Source organism: Acomys minous, assembly GCF_964271855.1.
Source record: "Acomys minous genome assembly, chromosome: 9".
In the NCBI taxonomy this organism is placed as follows: Eukaryota; Metazoa; Chordata; class Mammalia; order Rodentia; family Muridae; genus Acomys; species Acomys minous.
Genome location: NC_140490.1, coordinates 92,754,480 through 92,779,309, shown reverse-complemented (window position 1 = coordinate 92,779,309; position 24,830 = coordinate 92,754,480). Strand labels below are relative to the sequence as shown.

At 42.5% G+C, this 24,830-nt stretch overlaps 1 protein-coding gene and 1 long non-coding RNA gene across 4 annotated transcripts in view; one reads left to right on the top strand and one right to left on the bottom strand.

Moving 5' to 3' along the window:
- Positions 1-24,524, top strand: part of SCYL2 (SCY1 like pseudokinase 2) — a 54,396-nt gene extending 29,872 nt beyond the window's left edge. For 2 of the 3 annotated variants that reach the window (XM_084794632.1, XM_084794634.1), the window contains exons 6-18: positions 219-440; positions 1,363-1,479; positions 2,226-2,351; positions 3,392-3,568; positions 6,340-6,462; positions 7,570-7,683; positions 11,082-11,214; positions 11,890-12,008; positions 15,132-15,232; positions 18,402-18,468; positions 18,590-18,685; positions 21,153-21,272; positions 22,189-24,524. In XM_084794632.1, the coding sequence (XP_084650758.1) occupies positions 219-440; positions 1,363-1,479; positions 2,226-2,351; positions 3,392-3,568; positions 6,340-6,462; positions 7,570-7,683; positions 11,082-11,214; positions 11,890-12,008; positions 15,132-15,232; positions 18,402-18,468; positions 18,590-18,685; positions 21,153-21,272; positions 22,189-22,833 (2,160 nt within the window). In that variant the 3' untranslated portion in view covers positions 22,834-24,524. The remainder of the gene's footprint in view (positions 1-218; positions 441-1,362; positions 1,480-2,225; positions 2,352-3,391; positions 3,569-6,339; positions 6,463-7,569; positions 7,684-11,081; positions 11,215-11,889; positions 12,009-15,131; positions 15,233-18,401; positions 18,469-18,589; positions 18,686-21,152; positions 21,273-22,188) is intronic. The other variant, XM_084794633.1, reaches the window with a different exon arrangement.
- LOC311604608 lies at positions 339-1,194 on the bottom strand. The gene is made up of 2 exons (XR_014781575.1): positions 728-1,194; positions 339-503 (listed from the first exon to the last, which is right to left on the bottom strand). It is a non-coding gene; the product is annotated as an uncharacterized lncRNA (long non-coding RNA).
- Positions 24,525-24,830: the final 306 nt, after the last annotated feature.

Sequence of the window (24,830 nt, the reverse complement as noted above, 5' to 3'; positions counted from 1 at the left end):
GGGTCTCTAACCCTGGCTGTCCTGGGACTCACTATGTGGACCAGGCTGGCCTTAAACTCAGAGAGATCCACCTGCCTCCTCGTCCCACATGCTGGAGCTAAAGGTGTGCACTACCATGTCTGGCTGGGTCAATACAAATTTAAAGGTAGCTGTGGCCTGTGATGGTTTGCTGTTTCTTGAGGTTCTAACCTTGTCATCTCCTTTCTGTCTTCTTATAGCCTAAGTTTCCTTGTAAAGAGTGGGACCCAAATTTACCATCATTGTGTCTTCCAAATCCGGAGTACTTGGCTCCCGAGTATATCCTCTCCGTGAGCTGCGAGACAGCCAGTGACATGTACTCCTTAGGTGCTGTTATGTATGCTGTGTTTAATAAAGGGAAACCGATATTTGAAGTCAACAAGCAGGATATTTACAAGAGTTTCAGCAGGCAGCTGGATCAGGTATTTGCCTATCAGCACTGGCTTACGTGTCTGCTGGGTTCTCTAAACTGTAGACAGAAAATTCTTCCTAAAAAACAGTGCCTTTTTCTTTAAGAACATCATGTATGGGCCGGGCGTGGTGGCGCACGCCTTTAATCCCAGCACTCGGGAGGCAGAGGCGGGCGGATCGCTGTGAGTTCAAGGCCAGCCTGGTCTACAAAGTGAGTCCAGGACAGCCAAGGCTACAGAGAGACCCTGTCTCGAAAAACCAAAAAAAAAAAAAAAAAAAAAAAAAAAAAAAAAAGAACATCATGTATACATACAATGTATTTGGTCGTATTTACCCCTTTCCTTCCCCTAACTCTTCCCAGATCCACCCCCTATCTTCCCAAATGCCCTCCCAACTGATGGTTTTTGTTTGATTTTTAATAATCCATCAAGTTTAGTTTGCACTGTCCATATACTCAAGACTGTATGCTTACCCACTGGGGTGTCACTGCCATGCCGGGGGCCACATCCTCACTTGGCAGCCATCAGCTGTCCGAGCCCCTCATTGAGGGGTGGGCCTTAGGAGCAGCCCTTCTCCCCGACGCTGGAGGCTGACTGGCTTGGTCTGTGCAGTCTTGGCAGGCAGTCACAGCTGCAGCATTCCTTACAGAAATGAGTAACTTCATTCAAGTTTGTCTAAGATCAGTTCAGTAGAAATAGGTTCTGTAGTAATGATTACATCAGTTACTACAACTTTTATCCTGGTGTTTACTAGAGTGGCTAAACTTCTGCCCATCTTACTTTAGAAGTGGAAATGCTCAGAGTATTGAAGACACTTTTAGTTATGTTGAAAGAGTTAGTATTTGTGCAGGCAGCAGCAGGCAGCCTGAGCAGAAAGGCTTCGTAACCGTTCTGGCTGTGCGATGCTCACTTACGTCTTTGCGCTTTTGAGTAGCTGAGTCGTTTGGGATCCAGTTCTCTTACAAGTGTCCCTGAGGAGGTCCGTGAGCACGTGAAGATGCTGCTAAATGTAACTCCAGCTGTGAGGCCTGATGCGGACCAAATGACAAAAGTGAGTACAGCTAGAGTTTTGATCAGATGAAACTTGTATAATGCATAGTTTTGTTCTTAGATGCTATCTGTGCTCTTGAATGAATTAAATATTCAGCTTTTGGCATTAAATGGCTAAGTTATTTACATACATAGTTATGAAGAAGTGCTCTTGAATGAATTAAATATTCAGCTTTTGGCATTAAATGGCTAAGTTATTTACATACATAGTTATGAAGAAAATTAAGATGTCAAATAAATAGAGATCCTGATAGTCACAGTTAGAACGCAGACATTCTGGATGTCCAGAAAACTCAACAGTGTTGTCCGTAACTCATCATGTCTTCAGGGCACTTTATTTTTAGTTGTTTTATTTGTTTGTTTTTAATGGTGCATTTGCATGTGTCTGTGGAGGTGTTTGAGTGTACAAGTTGCCCGATGCTTTTGCTGGGAATTTAACTCATGTCCTCTAGAAGAGCAGCCTATGCTCTTAGCCACTGAGCCATCTTGCCAGCCCCAACTTTGAAGCTATTTTAATTTTCAGCATTTTATAAATAATGCTAGGGCTCAGCTAATCCACATGTGCTGCTGATTTGAACTTGAAAAATTAATTTCTTATTTGGGTTTTTCTAATTGTAATTTTTGTCTAATGTAATGTTTAGAATACTGCTGAATGTTTTCGAATACTTTTTCACCTTGTTGTGGTAGTTTTAGATATTAGTAATTTTAACTGATTATCTATTAAAATAATTGATTCCTGTATTTTAGATTCCTTTCTTTGATGATGTTGGTGCAGTAACACTTCAATATTTTGATACCTTATTCCAAAGAGATAATCTCCAGAAATCACAGTTCTTCAAGGGATTGCCAAAGGTTCTGCCGAAGCTGCCCAAGGTTTGTTACCAGTGTCACGGCGTCAGGAGGTTTTGGTTTAATGTTTACTTGGGCTTACCATAACCCGCTCTTTCAAAGAAGCAAGACAGCTTTACCTGAGGCAAATGACAGTAACTGCTGCAAACTGAAGCCGAAGCTTAAGCAAAATAAATAGTGTTTAACCCTTAGGATGCTACCCGCATTAAGGCTGCCTGGGCTGGTCAGAGCAGCCAAGGTGCAGCTCACTACCTCTTTAGAGTTAAGGGACACGTTGGCACTGATGCAAACCTCCCAGGTCCTTTACTAAACAGTGAATGTAAAGTAGGATTAAGAGTGTTGGGGAGGCTGGGTCTGGGGGCACATCCTTTGCTTTAATCCCACACTTGAGAGACAGGGGCTGGAGGACTTCTGAGTGCTAGGCTAACCAGGTTATATAGTGAGACCCCATGCTAAGAACAAAAACAGTGAGTGCTATAGAAGGAACTAGTTGTAAAACTAGTAATTCCTGACTGAAGTCATTTCCAAAGCGTCTCTGATCATGGCCATTATCCGTGTCGGTGTCTGTGTCCGTGTGTGTGTGTCCGTGTCCGTGTGTCCGTGTGTGTGTCCGTGTCGGTGTCTGTGTGTGTGTGTCTGTCTGCCTGTCTGTCTGTCTGTCTGTCTGCCCCCCCCCCCCTTTACTGAAGGTGGTCTGGAGAAAGAACAGAAAGCAAAAATATTGTCATTCCTCCCAAGGCCCTTACAGTAAACATAGTATGGTTGCCACCTATGGCTTAGCGATTAGAAAGTCAGGACAATGCTTTAGTTAGGAGGGAGGCACCATAAGTATGACAAGATTAAGAGGAGACGCGCTGTCAGCGAACACTGGCTAGAGATTGCTAGGGTGGCGCGATCGTGAGCCTGTGCGGTTTGTCTTGATGGAACTAGCAACAGAGTTTTATTTTTCTCTAGAAAATACTTCAGTTTCAGCCATGAACTTTATGGGCACTTTACACCTTAGTATAAATACTGAAGTTCTGAAATACATTTTGTTTTTATAAATTTTTCATTTTTCTTTGCAGCGTGTCATTGTGCAGAGGATTTTGCCCTGTTTGACCTCAGAATTTGTAAACCCTGACATGGTACCATTTGTTTTGCCTAATGTTCTGCTGATTGCTGAGGAGTGCACCAAAGAAGAATATGTCAAATTAATTCTACCTGAACTCGGTCCTGTATTTAAGCAGCAGGAGCCCATCCAGGTATGTCGTGACACTTGTGGATAGTTATACGGTTATTGTGATGACTACTGCCGCTTAGAACAAAGCAGTGGCTCTTCTGAGCTTTTTAAAATTGAATAACTTGGGCATAGAGAAATGGCTTAGTGCTTATGAGCACTGGCTGCCCTTGCAGAGGACCTGGCTCAATTTCTAGCACCCATGTGGTGGCTCACAACCATCTGTAACTCCTGTCCTAGGGGATCCAACTCTGGACTCCAGCAACCAGGCACAGACATACACATTTAGGCAAAGCACCCATACACATCAAAAAATAAATAAATAAAAAATTTAAATGTTTAAAAAATTGTGATAAGTATATTAGATTTTGTTTTCACTAGCCAGAAAGCTACTTTTATACATTTGAATCATTGCTAAAATTATAATTAAACTTAGCAGATGAATGTGGCTTTTCATAAATCATTGTCTTAGAAAGTAAATTGCAATCAAATTTTGCTTGTGTTACATTGTTTGTAATTGAAAGATAGCAGATTGGAAAAAAGCCAGGTTTAGATATTTTTATTTGGCTTGCTATTCTTCTAGTAGTTAGTTTATACATGATTTGTGTCAGTTGTTTCTATTTTCTTGCTAATTCTTTCCTTAAAAGAGAAAATGTGTAAGGTATCATGGTACTAATGTATATATGTGTAATTTGTGTGTGCATGTGAAGATGCAAATTATATGTACAAGTATAATGCATATGTATGTAAAGTGTATGTGTAAGTGAGATGCAGTATGTAGATTCTGTACGGTGTACAGGAACTGCGGGGTTGCACATCGTGACTTGAATCTGGGTGCATCTCCTCCTTTCTAGAACTCTGCGTCAGTCATTGTCATCTGAATGCTACTGCTAGCCACAGAGTTGTCCTCGAATACTAAATACCATTGGCTGTTTCTGCTCCTGGCTGACAGTAGCTCATTAGTCAGCTGTTAACTGTCTGGTGTATTGGCTTTGTGAGTCTTTGTTCCCTTGAAAATTGACTTTAGTTTTTTAATTTAAAATGTAGCATATAAGATGTTAAATATCATTATGACACTTTCAAATAACGTGTGCCTGAGCGACTCTCCTCCTGTCTCTCTCTTCCCCCTGTTATCCATAATTCCTACCCCACCTTTTTTTTTTTAAACAAGGCCTCCCCATGCAGCCCTGCCTCTGCCTCCTGAGTGCCGGGACTAAAGGCATGTGCCTCCAGGCGTGCTGCCACCTTCTGTGGCTCATCCCCCGGTTTCTTTCCTTGAAGAGGGGAATATAGAAGGCAGTTCGTGGGGTGAGGGGTGTTCCTACTAACCGGGACAGAGCTATAAGCTTGAAAGCCGGGCTCCCTGACAGTTGTCAGAGTGTCAAGAGGAAAAGTTGGTGGCATCGCATGTCACCTAACTTGTTCATTAGTCCTGATGGAATCCCAGTACACACATGATCCCAGTTCTTATTTGACCCTGTTCTTTTTATGATGGTGAATTTTGACTGTTGGCCTGATGCTCCATAGAATCACCTGGGAAGTCTCACATGTAATTGTCTGGCCTTGGTTGTCCTGTGGCTGTGCGTGTAAGGGCTTTTCCTAACTAGCTGAGTTGGGGTGGGAAGCCCCGCCCTGAACTAGGCCCACAGCGACTCTTTCACGCTGTGGCCTGTACTGAAGAGAGGAGTGAGCTGAGCACTAAGCAAGCATTCCCTGTGTGGGTGTGATGAGCTGCCTCAAGTTCCTGCTGCCTTGACTTTGCTACCACATTGGACCCACCGGGAACTGTGAGCCATACAAACCCTTTCTCCTTTAAGCTGCTTTTGTCATGGTATTTTACAGAAAATTGCATAGTATTCAACAGGAAATGAAACGAAGGTGCTTTGGTACTCACTTTCCTCATTTTTTTTTTTCAGCTAATAAACCCTCTTGAAATGTTTTAATTGAGCATTGACAAAACTTAAGTATTCTGGGGCTTGGAGAGGTGGCTCAGCAGTTCAGAGCGTTGGCTGCTCTTGCAGAGGCGCTGGGTTTGATTCCCAGCACCCACATGGCAGCTCACAGCCAACTGTAACTCCAGTTCCAGGATTCCAGTGCCCCCTTCTGGCTTCCATGCAGTGCACAGATATAATAGCCGGCAGAACACTCATACATATACAAAATAAGTAGTTTTTAAAAAATTTCACCTAAAGCCAGGCGTGGTGGCACATGCCTTTAGTCCCGGCACTTGGGGAGGCAGAGGCAGGTGAATCTCTGTGAGTTTGAGTCCAGCCTGGTCTAGGACAGTCAAGGCTACCCAGAGAAATCCCATCTTGAAAGAAATTTTTTTTCTTACAATTTAGATATACAGACATAGCTAGGAAAAAATATTAGGAACAATTAAACATGTTTATTTCTAGAACTTTTTCCCTCACATATCTTTTCATTTGTTTACTTTCATAGAAGCTGAGTGATAAAATTCCCTCCTTGAGGCATCTAACTTTGCTTCTCTTTGGCTTTTATTCTTTTTAAATGCAGTAGCTTTCTGGACAGTTGGAACTTGTAGGAGTCATGTGTTTCTGTACATATGGTTAGTCTTAATTTAAATGATTGTAGTTTAATTTAAGTGAGAACAGTTTAAGTGTTGCTACAGAAAAGTAAGAGACTTGTGTGTTTTTGTCTTCCATGCCTTCAGGCTAGCAACATGGTGAGTGTCAAAATACATAACTTACTTTTCTGAAAAGACTTTAAAATTTGGCATATATTGAATTTCCTAAAGATTGTAGATCTTAATACATCTTTTCATTCCTCATCTAGATTTTGTTAATTTTTCTACAAAAAATGGATTTGCTGTTAACCAAAACTCCACCTGATGAGATAAAGAACAGTGTCCTGCCGATGGTCTACAGAGCCCTGGAGGCTCCTTCCATCCAGATCCAGGTGCAGTGTCTGCTTTGCTTTCCTCCACGAGGGCTGGGAAGCCACGAGGCATAGCTTAGATGCAAATCTTAACATTTATACGCAACTCAATAGTAGTGTATGTATCTCTAGGCTTACACTGCTGACTCCTTGTCCTGCTGTGTACTGACTGCCTGGGAAAGAGTATGTTCCAGGGGCTGTACAGATGGCTCAGAGGCTAAAACAGGTGCCGTTTGTTTATATGGAAATGCTCTTGCTATGTAGCCCAGGCTAGCCTCAAATTCACAGCGCTCCACCTGCTTTTGCCTCCCAATTCTAGGAGTAAAACTGTAAGCCACTGCACCTGGTAGGTGTTGCTCTAACAGGGAACACAAGTTTGGTTCCCTGTACCCATGGTGGGCTGCTCACAACTGCCTGTAACTCAGCTCCAAGCTGTCTAGTACCTTGCCCTGGACTCCCCTGCCCCTGCATCCGCACAGGCATAGACTCACATCCAGGCACGCATACAGAATTCAAAAAGGAGTGGAGTCCTGTGTGGTAGCACACACTTGTAATCCCGGCACTGAGGGATAGAGGCAGGAAGACCAGAAGTTCAAGACTAGCCTGGGCTACACCACAGCCTATCTCAAAAAACACTGTGCTGGGATTGTAGGTTTGTAGTGCCTTGTATATGTCTGCTTCTGCGATATATTTCTGTCTTTAAGTTTCTTTAAGAGTATAAGGTTGAATTTTCCCCCTGTAGTTAAATCCTGGGGTAAGTGGGTTAGAGCACCCAGCTCTACTTTGCAGCTCTCCCTGTGTAATTAGGGTGCTGGCCTGTAATCCTAGTACTTAGGCGAAAGCAGGAGGGTTGCAAGTTGAGGCCAGCCTGTGCTACATAAAGACCTTGTGCAGAACTAGTTGTAATTGCAAGCCCTTGAAACACTACCACAGGCCCTGTGTAGCGATGCCATTTTCAACCAATTATAAATGTTCTTTTTTATTTTTATTTTTCAAAAATGTTTTTGCAAAGACCAAATAATGTAAAACATCTGGAAGTTTGTTTTATACTGTGACAAATTAGCTGAGTGTGGGAGAGGAAGGTTGAACGCCTTTCCTTAAGACTGATCAGATTTGTTTTTTCAATAGGAGCTCTGTCTAAACATCATTCCAACTTTTGCAAATCTTATAGACTACCCGTCCATGAAAAATGCTTTGATTCCAAGAATTAAAAATGCCTGCTTACAGACATCTTCCCTGGCTGTAAGTAGTTACACACTAATGTTTGTCTCTTACTGCTTAGTAGTGGACACATTTTCCTATTGGGAAATAACTCTTGTATAGTTTACTTATATAATTTATTGTAGTTGTAGGTAACCCATTTATAATAGTATAAGTTTTCTCATGTAACTTAACTATTTTACATGTATTTGCTTCGTGTGTGTGTGCGTGCACGTGGTGTGTGGGAGTTGGTTCTCTCCTTCCACTGTGTGGTTCCAGGGTTCGAACTCACACAGTCAGTTTGATAGCTCCTTTACCTGCTGAGCCGTCTTTTCAGCCTTTCATGAAACTTATTTATTTACTTTACATCCCAATCGTAGCCCCCTCCCTTTTCTCCTCCTGGTCCTACCCTCCTTCCCTCTTCCCTCTATCCCCCCTCCCCTGCCCATCAGAAGAGGGGAGGCACCTCCCCACCCCACCCCCATCCCAATAGATCAAGTTGTATTGGGACTGAGCACATCTTCTACCATGGTGGCTTGGTGAGGCAGCCCTGACAGGAACAAGTGATTGAAAAGCATGCAACAGAGTCCTTGTCAGAAACAGCCCTCGCTCCCCTTACTAGGGGACCTGCATGAAGACCAAGCTGCCCATTGGATACATATGTGTAGGGGCCTAAGTCCAGTCTTTGCATGGTCCTTGGTTGGTGTTTCAGTCTCTGCGAGCCCTGCTAGGCTCTGCTGGTGTTCTTGTGGAGCTCCTGTCCCCTCCAGGTCCTTGTATCCTCCCCTTACTCTTCCACAAGGCCCTCTGGTAGAACCTCTCTGAGGACAGCTGTGCTAGGCTCCCATCTGCAAGCACAGCAGAGTGTCAGGTTGGCTCTCTGGTGTGGGTCTCAGGTTGGGCCATGCATTGGTTGGACATTCTCTCAATCTCTGCTCTGTCTTTATCCCTGCACATCTTCTAAGCAGGATAAATTTTGGGTCGAAGTTCAGAAGCCAAAACCATGTAATAGAAAAATGATAGCATCTTTAACAAGTGGTGCTGGTCTAACTGGATGTCTACATGTAGAAAAATGCAAGTAGATCTATATTTATCACCCTGCACAAACCTCAATTCCAAGTGGTTCAGAGACTTCAATGTAAAACCAGATACACTAAATCTATTAGAAAAGAAAGTGGGGATCAGCTTTGAACTCATTGGCAGAGGAGGCAATTTCCTGAACACCAACAGCCCAGGCTCTAAGATCAACAATTAATAACTGGGACCTCTTGAAACTGAAAAGCTTCTGTAAGGCAAAGAATGCTGTCAATAGAACAGAACGCCAGCCCACAGATTAGGAAAAGATCTTCATCAACCCTACATCTGACAGAGGGCTAATACCCAAAATATATAAAGAACTTAAGAAATTTAACATCAACAAACCAAATAATCCAATTAAAAAATGAGGTCCAGAGCTAAACAGAGAATTCTCAATAGAGGAATCCCGAATGGCTGAGAAGCACTTGAAGACAGGTTCAACATCCTTAGTCATCAGAAAACGCAAATCAAAAGAACCCTGAGATTCTGTCTTCCACCCGTCAGAAAGGCTAAGACCAAAAACTCTAAGTGACAGCACATGCTGTCGAAGATGTGGAAAAAGGGGAACACTCCTCCATTGCTGGTGGAGGTGCAAACTTATACAACCATTTTGGAAATCAATCTGGCACTTTCTCAGAAAATTGGGAATAGTGCTACCTCAAGATCTAGCTATACCACTCCTGGACATATACCCATTTTAGATGTAATTTTTCAATGCTCTTAGCTTACCTTTGTGTGGCAGATAGGACTTTCTTTGTTGTATTTATAGACGTATTCTCTAGGGTCTGGCAATATTAATTATGAATTGCCTATAACAAATCATCCATTAAAATTGCCTGAAAATGAAGAAAAATAATACATAGCTAGGTAAAACGTTTCAAGAGACATATTTGTGATTTATCTAGTATCTTAAACATCATAAAGGAAAATAAAATTAAACTAGCGTTTTAAATATATATCCAGCAGATGGCATTAGTTCTTTATTATAATAAACTGATTCTGAGAACAGGTTAAACCTCCAGATAATGTTTTGAATTTGCAATATTCTATGCTTAAATTTCAGAAAACAGTTGTTCATATTTTTCAGAAATGGAAAATTTTCTATTTTCTTGTACAGTTATTAATGGAATTATTTTCTGCTTAGTTATTTTAGACTGGAGTTTTATTGACACATGGTTTAATTAATACTATGGACATGACTTAAATGTACTCTTTTTGGAGGGTAGGGAACGACTTGGTACTCAAAATTGAATCCATGGTCTTAAATATGCTGGAAAAGCTTTCCCACTGAACTATTTCCTGCCTCCCCCCCTTTTTTGACTTCAGGTTCTGTTTTTAAAGGAGCCCAGGCCTAAGCTAATCTTGAACTTGCTATATAGCCTGACATTTGTTTTCTTGACCTTCTGTTTCTATCCTTCCAAGTGCTGGGCTCTAAGTGTGCATCACCATACTGAGCCCCAGCCCACTTCTTGTTACTTAGGACATGGTCTTACTGAGTTACCCATGCTGACCTTGAGCTTGCTGTCTAGCCCAGGCAAGCTTTGAGCTTAAGAGCTTCCTACTCCCATCTCCTGAGTAACTGAAGTTCAGTCCTGTGCCAACAGGCCTGGCCAGCCTGAAGTATTCTGTCATATAAATCCTAGTTAAAGGGGCCAGGGATGGCTTGGTGGGTAAAAGCCAGGCATGCTGCCAAGCCTGATCACCCGATTTGATCCCCACAGTCGGCTTGCTAGAAGAGAGGCTACTCTGGCAAGTTAGCTTTGACTTCCACATGTGTGTTGTGGATGAGCACTGCCACCCACAGCCAGTCAGTCCATAAACGGAATAAATTGCAGCCATACCTAGGGTCTGATGTGTATCAAAAGTTGAATGAATTAAGAAATGTAAGAGCTTGGAAATGGTGGACTTTAGTAAGTATATTAAAGATGTGTTTAGAAATGTTTAATAATACTAGTGAACACATAAAAGCTTCTAAAGTCCTGATACAAACTGGAGGCTGGGATTGTCGCTCAGCGATGGCCTGGTTAATGCGTGCGAGGCCCCCGAGGCCTGTGATAGCTCCATAGAAGCGAATGAGCGAGTGTGAGAGTGAAGATTACGCGGCTGAAGCTGTTCCTTATCTTTACCTACTGGGAGCTCAGTGTCGCAGTCTGCAGTTCTTCCTGTCCTATGTCAGGAAAGTCAGTAAATGAATGAATTTCTTATGTTAGTAAAGCCATGCTTTATAGACTCTACCTTAGTAAACCTATTTTTATTGAGATTTTAGCTGTGTGTGTTTGAAGACTAAATTTACACTATGTATTTCGCTTTACATTATAAGAACTTTACATGACAAAGTTACGTGTAATTTTTCTCCTTGACAGGTCCGTGTGAACTCCCTGGTCTGTTTAGGGAAGATTCTAGAATACTTGGATAAGTGGTTTGTACTTGATGACATCCTACCCTTCTTACAACAGATCCCCTCCAAGGAACCCGCAGTCCTCATGGGGATCTTAGGTAGCTGGAGACTTACTGTCATCTTGATTTTATATAGTAGTTGTGTAAGAAAATGTTCACGCTGTAAAACCATTGCACTTTAATTTTATGTATGTGGCATTATGCAGTTGTAGAATGATGAGATAAATGCCACCATGTAACTTTTCTCTAATAACAAGGGAAGCAGACTCTTGGCACTTACAGACTAGAAGGTTTCCGGGACGGGGTGAGTGGGGAGGGGTGGTAAAGCCTCCACTGATGTCGTAGGATAAAGTACGAGGCAAGGCTGCTGTGCTGAGTTTCACCTGCAGAGGGAGTGAATCAAAGTGTGGACTCTGTTCTCTACTGAACCTGTATTTAGATGTCTTGAAATAGATGCTCCAAATTTAAGTATGCGGTCTAAAATAGACAGGGTAAGGAGTTACTCTGTAACCTGATTGCTGGATTATAGTAACCACACCATTAGTTTTGTCATTACGTGTGCTCTTAAATAAAAAGAGCACAGGGTAAAATATGCCATGGTAGTTATAAGTCTGCACGGCTAACGCACCTGAAGGCATTGAGGCCCACATGGAAGACAACATCCTCATCCTCTCAGGAGAGGAAATTTGCACCACACCAGTTTCCAAAAGACTTGCTATAGAGACAGTATTTCCATGGGTGTTAATTTCTAAAGCTTATATTATTTTCTGTCAGGAATTTATAAATGTACTTTTACTCATAAGAAGTTGGGAATTACCAAAGAGCAGCTGGCTGGAAAAGTACTGCCTCATCTCATCCCCCTGAGTATTGAAAACAACCTCAACCTCAATCAGGTGAGAACATTGTCTGTCTGTTCACCTTCTTTCCCCGTTCGCTATGTGCATTATGTGCTTTTATTATATTACAAATGTAGGTGGCCAAAACAAGTAAAGTATGCCACAGAGTTACTTAAGGTTGTGGAGTAGGATAGCCCTTAAAGGCCTCCCTGGAGGAGGATGAGCAGGATGCTGGAAGGCGTTAAGGTTGCCTCTGTTTTAAATTCGGGGCTGCATGTTGATATGAGCACGCAGATATGCTACACAGAGAGAACCTGTCTTGAAAAAAAAAAAAAAAAAACAACAACAACAACAAAAAAAGAAAGTCCACCTGGGGACTCATCAACTTCTTAGTCTGATTAAGGGGTTGTTGGCGGACTTAGTTCTTGCTGGGCTGTTGGGCTGAGGGTCTTAGTCTTAGCTGTGTGTTTGCCAGATGTTGCTGTCAATTCTGTGCACAGAGTTCTCTTCCTTGCTAGCTGGACTGAAGGCACAGTGTCTTTTTATGTAATTGAGGAAGTGTGATACCTGTACCTTTGCCATATTCTGCTGTTTTAAAGCAAGTGTGTGTCTTACCTATACTCAACTATAGGGGAGTACACAGTGATATAAGTAGTAGAAATGAGGAGACGATTGGGAACGTTTTTAAGAGCCTGCCTGCCACAGAGAAGGAATAACTCATTGACAGGGGCGTAATGAAAGGAGAGAGAGTGGTAATGGAGGACTTAATATCTGTCTGCTTTATAGTAAGTAATTTTGAAGATGTAGTAAGTGAGCAAAGGGGATATGTGTGTTCAAAAACTATTACGGAATCATCTCTCTGCATGCCTTTTGCTGTAGTTATCACAGCTGTGTGTGCACCGATAGCTTGGCAAGTATAGTCTCGAGGCTGGGTGTTCTGCTTGTTCTTCACTGGAGCCCAGGGGGGAGAAAAGATCAAAGCGAACAGAACCTGGTGTCTAATGAAACATGAAAAAGGCTGAGAAAGTTACTGTTTTGTGAGGATCAGTGGTAGACAGGCAGGGAAGATTTTAATTAGCGTGGAGAAGATTTTAATTAGTGATGAAAGAAGAGCTGGGGAGAGGAAGGCTTGGGTGTTGACAGAGTGTTGAGCAGGCAGAGTTTGGAAGATGAGGAAGTGTGTAGTTAATTACCCCTACATTTCTTTTGAAGTAGTAAGGTAAGCCTTTGAAACTTTGCTCCTAGTCTAAGGCTTTCTTTTAATTTGGGTGTTAGGGTAGGCTTGGCACATTCTAGGCAGTTGAAGAAGAGGAGAAACAGTACAATGTGCCTAAAACAGTTTTCAACTTTTTGTCGTTTTCTGTGTCTGATTTAGGGTATTTAAAAATATATCTGGGGGGCTGAAGAGATGGCTCAGTGCTTAAGAGCACTTACTGCTCTGTAGAGGACCTGGATTGTTTCCTAGCACCCACATGGGATGGATCCAGGGGATCTGGTCCCCTCTTTTGACCTCAGGCATGTATGTACATGAGGTGTACATATATAATACGCACATGGTGTACATACATGTATACAGGCAAAACAGTCATACACATAGAATAGAGTAAATTTAATGATCCCAGGTGCCTATTTTATGATACATAGTTCTGTTTAAAATGCTACTCTCTCCAGCTTTATGATTTGAGAGACCTATTTTCATCTGTGGAAGCCATTTGAATCCTACCTTTTGTTATTTCCTTGGGTTTCGATGGATATAGCCTGTGTTTCTATTCATTTTATGATAAGACTTGGTAACTCCAGGCTGCCCCTCTCCTGGTTTTAAGGAGTTCATATATTTTATATTAAGTGGAAAGAGTCTACTTGTATAGGCAGCTAATTGCTGCAAGCCACCATATTTCATTAATCATGGGAGTGTTCTTAAAAATGACGTTCCAAAACAGACAGCCAAAGTGTACCTTGCAGGCAGACCTTCCAAAGCCAGTAGATCAGTTTCTGGACAAGCTCTGTGAGAAAGGCGAGCAAGACACAGGAGGGCTCTACCGAGTGCTCTGTCCACACATGTTTGGTAACCTCTGGTGTATGCTACCGGACACCAGAATAGTGTCTACACAGAGTGTATGGGTGGGAGGCAGCCAAGAGATGGCAGAGGAAGCCTCCCAGGTGATGACAAGGTTTTAAGTATTAGTTGCCATGGATAAGTTTAGTCTGCCTCATTTGAGCTGTGGACATAACTTTTTGTTACCTGCTATACCTAGTTTTAAGTAAGCCCACTTAGCAGAAAGTCAGTACTGGTAAACTAAATAAATAAACTGTCTGTCACTCCTAAGGAGAGGAAGTGGCTGCTGGTAGACATGGCAGAGGCAGGGTGTGCAGGGAAGCAGGGGAGGCATAGTGTGGAGTCTAACTGCCATGGAAGCTGTTTACTGTCCTGTGAGTTTCTGTGGCTCGCTGAGTCCATTGTCCTTATCCATAAACATAGAAATCTTAATACACTAGTTTGAAGAGTTGTAAAGACTGAAAACATTATAACACATGTGTACACATGCTTATAAGATTTATGGAGTGGAGGAAAGCTGTTTCTAGTTCTTGTAACATATGGTGTCATTCACATAAATTGTTTATGATAACTAGGAAGTACTGTATGATGAAGTTTAATGAAAACTTAATGTACATTAAATTATAGTATTACATTACTTTATGAACTTCCATTATCAAAATTGAATTATGAACATTTAATGTTTCTATCTTTCCAGAAAACAAAGTTTATTTTAGCCAATCATTGTTGTTTATGAACAAATAAGAATGTGTAAGCATTATTAAATGAACTGTTTCCTAGCTGGCACAAGTTACTGATGTGTGACTCCCACTACTAAGCTCACTTAAAACCTCAGGATAGTAGCTGTTAGATAAATAAAGACGTGACACTCCCTCAGACATGTTTTCCAGAACGTCAAAGATTTGTAAGCCACATGCCACCTCCATATGGAGACTGAACGGATTGAGTGCGTGCTCTGGCAGTCCAAGGTTATGTGGACTGCCTCACCGTGCCTTTGCTGTGTGCATGAGTCCTGCTCCCTGGGAGAAGCGGGGCTGTGGGGATTCATTTACTGATTGTCTTAACTGACTGCTTGAGCTGCGAGGGCCCTGTGTCCTCACCGTATCCATCTCTCACTGTGCCAGTTCAGTTCCTTCATTGCCGTCATAAAGGAGATGCTGAGCAGACTGGAGTCTGAACACAGGACCAAGCTGGAGCAGCTGCACATAATGCAGGAGCAGCAGAGGTGAGCAGGCTGCGCGCGTGCACTCGGTCAGTGCGGTCACGGCCGCTCGTGATGCGCTTCCTGCAACACTGAGTAGGAAGGTTGATGGCTTTTTCTCATTTGATCGTATAGGAAGCATTTTAAACTTTTCCAACAGATTAGTAAATTGAAATTCATTAGGATATTGTTAAAAATAGTACAGATATGGAATATGATGTGATCTTAGTATTTTATCTACATGAGGAAAACTTTGTTTCTGAGGAAATCTGTTAGCGTCAGCTCTGGCTGCTGAACACCAAGAACAAAGACAGAGGTCTTTTTGGGACCTGTGAACCCCTAGTGCTACTGTTTCTTTATCTTGTCTCTAGCCCCAGGAATACGTAAGCATGTAGTACTTCAGTGTTTAGCAAAACACTGGCGTTCAAAAGAAGACTAAGATGGAAATTGTTTACTGAAAGTACTATTTTATTCATGTCAAAGGTTTGCTATGTTATTTGACCCAATGCAAAACACATGAGTTTAGGATGCTCTGAGAGGCATCTGAAAGTCAAAACACTGTATGACTCATGAGCAGGGTCCCCAAACAGAGGATCTGTATGTAGCTCTATCCCACTTCAAGGTAAAGACTTATGGGGATGAATACCATGTCTGTGTTGTAGATAGCTTGAGGTTGGATGCATTGATGCCATAAAATTATTGTTTGAAATGTATTTTAGGTGGAAACCATTCATGCTTGTTGCTGGGCACTGGATGTAGAGCCCTGCACACATGAAACATGCATCTTGCCATTAAGTTATACCGTCAGCCTGAAACAGAATATTAATATTTAGTATCTGTATTGGATGGGCAAAGCATTCCTTTCCATTTTAGTTTTCCTACCTGAATCCTTCTTCTTCAGGCCATACATCTGGCCATATCACAGCATTTCTTGTTATGTTCTAAGCTTATCATCACCTATATCTGTCTCTCAGTGATGTATTAAGATCTTCAACAGTAAGAGCTGGCTTATTGTGATTCATGGTGTACTGGTGCCGGAGTCCAGCTCCGGATGAGGATCGGGCCCCGCAGAAGGGTGTATGTAAGAGTGACCGAGGGAAGAAAGAATCAGACACGGACACCATTCAATTCTTTTGATGAGAGACGGGGCAGAGAGGAAGCCTTAGTGGCTTTACCTGCTCTGACAGCCTGAGTCTCCTTTAAGCTTCCTTTAACCTCATCATGAACTTTTTCTTCAATACAATTTCTATCTTTACTATAATCCTGTGAAGGAACATTAGAATTTTAAAACTGTTTTCTTTTGCTTTTTAACCAGGCACCAAGCTCTGTTGGTAATGGCATGATCAAGATCTCTTTTCTTTCTAAACTAGTTCCTAGTTTCCAAAGCCGAGCATAAAGACCTAGTGATTTTAATTACAGTTTGTCAGCTTTCAAAGTTTCCCTAAAATTTTGTTCTTTATTATTTCTTCTAAAATCCTCTAAATCATTTACCAAACTCATTTATTAATAATCTAACAATGAGGAATAAGTTTTATAAGAGACTCAATTTTCTGCACAGCTGTATTTTCCCAGGGAGTCACCAATGACTTTATTAGTTTTTATTAGTATCAGCTTTTACTAAATTTCAATTCTAGTCTTTGGAGAGAAGCCTCTAACAGGAACTTCCTCAGTAAAGGGTCAATCTTAAGGCATCCAGGCACTGGAACTTTGTCAGGCAGCCTTAAGGACCCCTGGTTGTTGGGGCACTGGAACTTTGTGGAGCAGTGCCCTCAGGGTGTATGGCAGTCATTGGGCACTGGAACTTTGTCAAGCAGTGCCCTCAGAATTCTTGGCCTCACCATACTGGTATATCATTAATATATCTTTTAAAGTTTTTCATTTTTATAGTTTTTTCTAGTAAATTAACTTTTAAAAGTAAAAGGTATGTTTATTTTTTAATGTGTATGTGATATGTATGAATGTGCGTGCATGATATGTGTGGAAGTCAGAGGACAGCTTATAGGACTTAGTTTTTCCTTCTGTTATGTTGGCCCTAGGGAATTGAACTCAGTTGTCAGACTTGGCATAAGTCCCTTTGTAATAACGAGATGACCCAGATCTCAAGACTCCCAAAAAAGACCACCAAGACTTGATACCAGTGCAACATACACAGGGTCCTGTATTACAGGCTCGAGCTTTGGACCACAGTCCTTCCTGATTGGACAAGATAGAAGAGTGGTACCAGGCTTCAAGGGCAATGGGCTTATAAGAGGGAAAAACATAAGCAGGGGTCGTAGGTCACAGGAATGTCGGCCATTAGGCAGGTTGGGTCCAGGAGGCTAAATCTCGAGGGAAATTGTTTTATCTCAGAGGATCATTGGGAGTTAATTGAATCGGATTGCTCCAGTGGAGTTTCTGGAGACTGCTGGCAGGTCTAGTTTATGGTCATTCCCAGAACGCCGGAAGAAGTGAGGTCACCTGGAGGACAAGTCTCATAGAACATTCACAGGCCATGGCCTTTGTTGTAGAGTATACATTACATATAGAATATGTCATTAGTTTTGTCCTTACACCTTAACCTGCTGAGCCACCTCACTGGTCTAAACATTTCCCCCAAGGTTTCTTCATTTGTCTAATCTCTGTGTGTGTACCAGTATGTGTGTGTGTGGCTGTGTGTGCAGGTGTCCTAGTAGTGCAGAATCGGCGTTGGCTTCCTCTGGAACTAGGGCCGCCTCATGTGGGTATGTAGGCCATCTGGAGGAGCAGCAAGTGCTCTTGACTGCTGAGCCATCTCTCCAGACTGCTGGCCCAAATCCTACACATTGAATTAAAAAAAGGAACCATGTGAAGACATTCTAAAATCTGTCTATTAATGTGTGTTTTAAGAGGAAGAGAGAATGAGAGTGTTTGTGGTGTGTGTATATGAGTGAGGATGTACGCGTTCCATGGCTTTAATGGAGTTCAGAGGACAGCGTTTGGGAGGTGGCTCTGTCCTCTGTTGAGGCAGGGTCTCTTGTTTCTGCTGTGCTGTGTGTGTACCATACAGGCTTTCTGGCTCTGGAGCGCCCAGTTGGTTCTCTGGTCTTTGCCCCGTGTTTTGCTGTAGGATTGCTAGATTTACCGACGCATGCCACCACATCTGGCTTTTTTACATGGTTCTGGAAATTAAAGTGTTTCTTTTAACTTCCTTTCCGTAACTCTATCCATCTTGTAGGTCTTTGGACATAGGAAACCAAATGAGCGCTTCTGAGGAGACAAAAGTTGCACATGCGGGAAGTCAGGTAGGAAGACATGTACTTCAGGACTTGTCTGAGGGTGTGCCTCATTTAAGAGTCCTTAATCTTCAAGGAACAAAATGGCTTTTTTATTGGGATGTCTTCAAGTGTTGGACTTGTATTTCAGCAGATTGATAAGGCCTTTAACAACATTGGAGCAGACCTTCTAACTGGTGGTGACTCAGAAAGTAAAGAAGATGGGTTGCAGAATAAACAGAAAAGAGTAAGTTTCTCTATTTAAACAAACAAACAAACAAACTTACTTCTATTGTGAGGCTTCCTATAAACCACATACATTTCCTGGGAAATGCTTTGTAGCTCCTCAACAGGGAACAGTCTGAAGCTTTCTTTGTGAATGAAGTGTTGGGAAGAAGTGTGCGTGTCAGCTGTTTGTTTCCTTTGTTACCTGACCCCACACGGTGCCTTGTCTCCATTGCTTGACGTTTGCCTGCGTGGCGCCGTCACTCGCAGTTATGCGCACGTGTCTACCTCTCCTGAGTTACTACTGGTTTTCAGTAACTAACTGTGTGTATGTGTGGTGACAGGAGGTTGTCCTCATGAGTGGCCCACAGGGGCAGGGGAGGGTGTTAGGTCCTCTGGGGCTGGAGATGCCGGGAGTTGTGAGCTGCCTGCTGCAGATGTGGGGAGCTGACCTCAGGTCTGCTGGAAGAGCAGGTGCACCCTCCTCTCCACCAAGCCCTCTCTCCAGCCCCAGCTTCTCAGAATTAGAATTCTCTTCTCCCTGCATTCCTGTCAGTGTGAATGCCAGGTGATTTTCCATTCTTTGCTAGCCCAGCAGCCTTGTCTTTGTTTGTTTTTGATTCTGTAGTGATACCTAATTTTTATGACCTTCAGGTATTCACTCAGGTTGTTTTTTTGTTTGTTTTTGATACTGCTCAGGCTAGTCTTAAACTTGCTAAGTAGCCATGGCCTCTGGGCTCCTGCTTTCACCTTTACGTGCACTAGTTCCAGGCTCTTGCCACCACTTCTACAGAGTCAAAGATACCCTGTCAGTTACTGCGTATAGCGTGATGCGCAACTTGGAATTGCCTGATACTTTCTCATAATTAGACTAAGGTTACACTTGGTGTGTGTGTATGGACATATGTGGGCATACACATGCCATGCTGTGCACTGCAGGTCAGAGGACAACTTGTAGAAGCCAGTTCTGTCCTCCTGGTGTGAGTCCTGGAGATCAAACACAGGTTTTCACACTTGATGGCAAGTGCCCTTACCTGCTGAGCCACCTCACCAGCCCAGCTTGTTGATTATTTTACTAAGGATATATACTGTTGTTATGACTTATTAGTGGTGAATGATATTTTTGAGAAACATTTCAGTTAGATACAGTTTTAATTTACAAGCACCTAAACTCTGAGTGCAGGTTTCGTTCTGTTTCCTTTTTAAAAGACTTTCTGTCCTTATGATTTTGAATAATAAACTATAAGGTAGTAGTTCTATTGAAAGTTTGGTTAGTGTTCAATAAATCACAATGGATTTCCTACTACTGATGACTTCATTCTTGTGTTTATTAGCAAATATGATTATCTGTTTCTAGAGCTAATAAACAGTTGGACAGAGAGGCTTACAAAACTGTAAAAGTTGTTTGAGCTTACTGTTTATGAAATAGATGAGTACAAAGAAGTCTATCAACTTGATGCAGACAGCAAAAGGACATGCCTATTTAATTCTTCCATTGTCACTTATTTACCTACACATTTTTTGTGGCATTGAGATTGAACTGAGGGCCTTGGAAATTCTAGGCAAGTACTCTAGCACTGAGCTCCATCCCCAGCCTACTTTTTATTTACATTTATTGTATGTATGTATTTTGTATATAGGTGTATGTATGCATGCCAGAGCACTCATATGGTGGTCAGAGACCAACTGTGAGAGTCATTTGCTTTCTTTCCACCATGTAGGACTCAGGAATTGAACAGAGTGGCAAGCTCCTTTACCTTCTGAACTATCTCACTTGCCTATCTATGTGTGTGTGTGTGTGTGTGTGTGTATGTGTGTGTGTGTGTACACATACATGTGGGGGTCAGAGAACAGTTCAACAAGATCTCTAGCTTGCAGCTGTGTAGCCAGGTTGGCTGGCCTTCAAGCTTCCTGAGAGTCTCCTCTCTCCACTTTGTATCTCCCGTTAGGATGTTGGGGTCACAGGTGAATGCTACTGTGTCTGGCTTTACTTGGCTTCTGGAGTCCAAACTGAAGTCTTCCACCTGCTTTAACCCGTTAGCCAATCCCTCCAGTTCCTCTTTGTGGCTTGTGATTTAAGACACCATCTCTATAAGCTGCCCTAGCTTGCCTCGAACTCCCTCTGTATCCCAGACAGTTACTGACTTTATGATCCTCCTGCCTCGGGCTTTCAGATAACTGGGGTTACAGGTCTGTGCCACTAGACCTGACTCATTAGCCTTTTGGACTAAGATTTTTAAGGTTGAACAAAAAATAGGTAATTCTAGTGAACGCTGTTTTACACTAAAAACGGTATAGCAGATGCCGTGAGGTTCCAGCTGAGGTCAGATGTGGGTTCAGGGTCACCAACAGCAGAGGGCTTGTTTCCACTGAAGGACTAAGCACTGGTAAACGAACTGTGCTGCACACCCCTTACCAGAAAGGAAATGGTGCTTCCAGGTGGGGATAAAGCTGTGCTTGATTCTTGTTTTCTTTTGCTTTGCTTTAAGGGATCACTTACACTTGAAGAAAAACAGAAATTAGCCAAAGAACAGGAGCAGGCCCAGAAGCTGAAAAGCCAGCAGCCTCTTAAGCCCCAAGTCCACACGCCCATTGCTCCTGTCAAACAGGTTTGTTTCTTTTGTAGAGTTTCAAGCATGCTTACCGGTAAGGGGGAGACTGTTAAACAGTAGTGTTTGTACAGATGGCATTCAAAGGGTAATATGATAAAGTTGTAAAAAGTGTGAGTGTAGACATTCCAGCAGCCCCCGAGTACCTGCCCATATGTAGTGTGTAGCCTCAGGGCTGGCTGCCAAAGAGGAAATGAGCTGAGCTGGTAGTTTTTAAGAAAAGTTGTGGGCTCACAGTGCCATTATCAGGAATGTTCCAGCCATGTCTGGAAGAAGCTGCCTGTATCTGGCTTTTCAGTTGTAACTGGCCCTGCAGCTTGGGTTAGGAGGAGGTACCTCCATGGCCTGAGTTCCCTCTGTGCTTGGGGCAGTGGTCTAGACACTGGTGCTGCTGCCCCACAGAAGGATTCTGCTTGCAGAGTGTCCACTTGCTGGTGGATTGCAGCGCTCTGACCACCACTTTCTGTTATCATCTCTTAAACATTTCTTCCTCGGAGGAAAACAGGTTTTCAGGCTAAGGGGCAAAAATCAAGAATAACTGTTACATACTTATAGAAGAACATAGAAAATACATCTCCAAAAATCTTAATGAAACTCAAAATGGAAAATATAAAGTTATTCTGTGTATGATACAGTTCTAATGAGAAGAGTACAGTTCTGGCTTGGGAGCATTTCGCCTAGATGTAGTTTAAACATAACCATGTTCTGCCATCAACTTGATTGCCACAATCTGCTTATAAGCTGTATAAAAATAAATAGTAGTCACCATCTGGTCTGCAGGCTGTAGCTTACTGACGTGGTGTAGGCCATCAGCTGACCTGTAATTTGTCCTTTATCATGTGCTCTGGCAAATGGTTACTAATTGGAAAGTAATTTGGATTTCTTGGAGGTAAAGTAATTCATTCATATTTTTCAGACAAAGGACTTGACAGACACACTGATGGAGAACATGTCGTCCCTGACCAGCCTCTCTGTCCCCACTCCTAAGCCCTCTGCTTCAAGTACCTTCCCTTCTGTCCCTTCCACGGGTCTCAGCATGATGTTTTCTACACCAATTGATAATACAAAGAAAAATTTGACAAATGGCCTCAATGCCAACATGGGCTTTCAGTCTTCAGGGTTCAACATGCCAGTCAACCCAAACCAGAACTTCTTCGGTGGTACGAGCACAGCAGGAGTGGGCACGCTGCCTCTGGGGGCTGCCCCCACTCTGCCAAACTTCAGCTCTTTGGGTGGGCCTCCTGCTGCCGGGAAGCAGACTCAGCAGAGACCCACCGATATGTCTGCTCTTAATAATCTCTTTGGCCCTCAGAAACCCAAAGTTAGCATGAACCAGCTGTCCCAGCAGAAGACAAGTCAGTGGCTGAGTCAGTTTGTGCCGCCTCAGGGCGCCCCAAGTGTGGGCAGCGCAGCCATGGGCGCACAGGTGAACGTGATGGGACAGTCCGCCTTTGGGATGCAGGGCAATCCTTTCTTCAACCCACAGAACTTTGCTCAGCCACCAACTACTATGACCAGTAGCAGTTCAGCTAGCAATGATCTGAAAGACCTTTTCGGGTGAGGTGTTCCATGCCACTTTTTGGAGGGTCACTGCAGTTTCAATCGTGGGAAAGCCGATTGGCATCGGCATGTAGCTGGCTTGAAGAAACTGCTTCTGTGGGAGATGGATTGTTCCTGTGACAGAAAACATCTGCTTCTGTGCCAGATGCCCTAGCATAGGAAGTGTGTGGATCCTAACAAGTCCTATTTTTAACAGCATGGAGGATTTTCTCCCTCTTACAAACTCCTTCAGGTTTTTAAAGATCCAGTCCTTACTAGTCTCAAAGTGCAAAAGGACAACCAACTTATCCTGAATAGCAGTTTTTAAATCAGATGTTTATTTTGCCTTGTAAATCTTCTTGTTATTAAAAACGTTGAGCTGATGGTGGCTGGAAGCGCACTTGTTATCTGCCTTCGTGTGCGTTTGTCTTCACAGAGCGGGAAGAACCTTGATGCTGTGCCCATTTGTTTGCGTTTATGTGACAGAGGGTGGTAATGTGAAGAGAAGGATCGGGTCGTTGGCCTTTCCAGTCCTCTTTTCCATAGAGACATGCTTGGTACAAAACACAGTAAAAATGCTGCAAAACTTAACATTTTAATTTCATTGGTTTAAAAAGCATTAACCATTTTAGATGCAGACTAATCATTGTAAATGACGTTCTAGCATGATCTGCCTCAAATAGCAATGTATTTTTCTGCCTTTACTTGAATATATTTAGGATCACTTTCTTCCCTGTTGTATCACAGAGAGCTGTGTACTGATTTGTACAGAAACCAGACAAAGCACTCTTGACACGGTTTCTCAACTACTGCCTTCATACTTGATTTTGAATGCAAACTTGTGAAGTTGCAGCAAATATAAATTACATTTTCAAAAGGAGATTTGTAAAAACAATAATAATTAAACTATATTTAATGAAGAAACTTTTGCGATTTCTGCCATATCGTTTCAAGTACAATAAACTCTAAAATGAGCAGGTCACTGGCTACCAGCAGGTTGAATGTTAGCTTGCTGTGATAGCCCCGCCTCGTTCATTATTACTGCTGAAGTTCAGTTCTTCTCTAGGCGTCCCAGGACTTCTGTTGGACATTTTGGTGTCTGTAAGGAGTCACTGTTAGGAGGGAAGGAATCGGTTCCAAGAGGACACGCCTCACTTTTCGGGCCCTTTCTCCTATGTGTGTCTCTAATTTCTATCCTACCACAGAGCCTTATGCTATAAACGTCACCTGTTTTTAAAAAGTATATCCCACTGTTATGTGATAACTACAAAACTCTCCCAAAACTGTGTATGTACTATAGTTGCTGCCATACAATCTGTGGTTTTTAATGATCTGGAATCAGAAGTCATTTAAAATAAATCCTATGAAGTTTAGTGTGCTGGCACCAAGTTTATTAAATGGCTGAATGTTCACTGACTATGTGCACGTGATGGACATAGGTTGCAGTACTTGATTACAAAGAACAGTTTTATGCTGTTACCAATGCTGATAGCATCCATTGGAAGCACACTTCAAAAAAATGTGAGCCAGCACAGCGCTGCGCTTGGGTGGCGTGACTTCAAAAGGACTGGAAGGACACAAAGAATTCATTCACGAGATGAAAAGGTGTTTTTGTCAGACACCTTCACAACTTTACCTGATTTATTTTTAACACAATGCTAATATTTCTTTTGGGAAATGTTTTATATGAAATAAAATTTTTATTGAAGAGCATTTCTTTGTAACAGTTCAGTAGCTACTATTTGAGACATTATTTTTAATTTTTTGAAAAAAGTTTTGTGTGGGTGTGGGTGTTTTGCCTGCATAGATATAGGTGCACTGTGTGTGTAGTGCCAACAAAGGCAGAAGAGGGTGTTGGCTCCTGTCTCGGTTCTGAGACAAAACACCATGACCAAAGGCAAGTTACAGACGAAAGCATTTAATCATGGTCCCCCATTTTGGTGGGGAGCACGGCACTAGAGCGGTGCCTGAGAGCACACATCCTGACCCACAAGCTAGGCTTGGGGATGGTCACTGAGA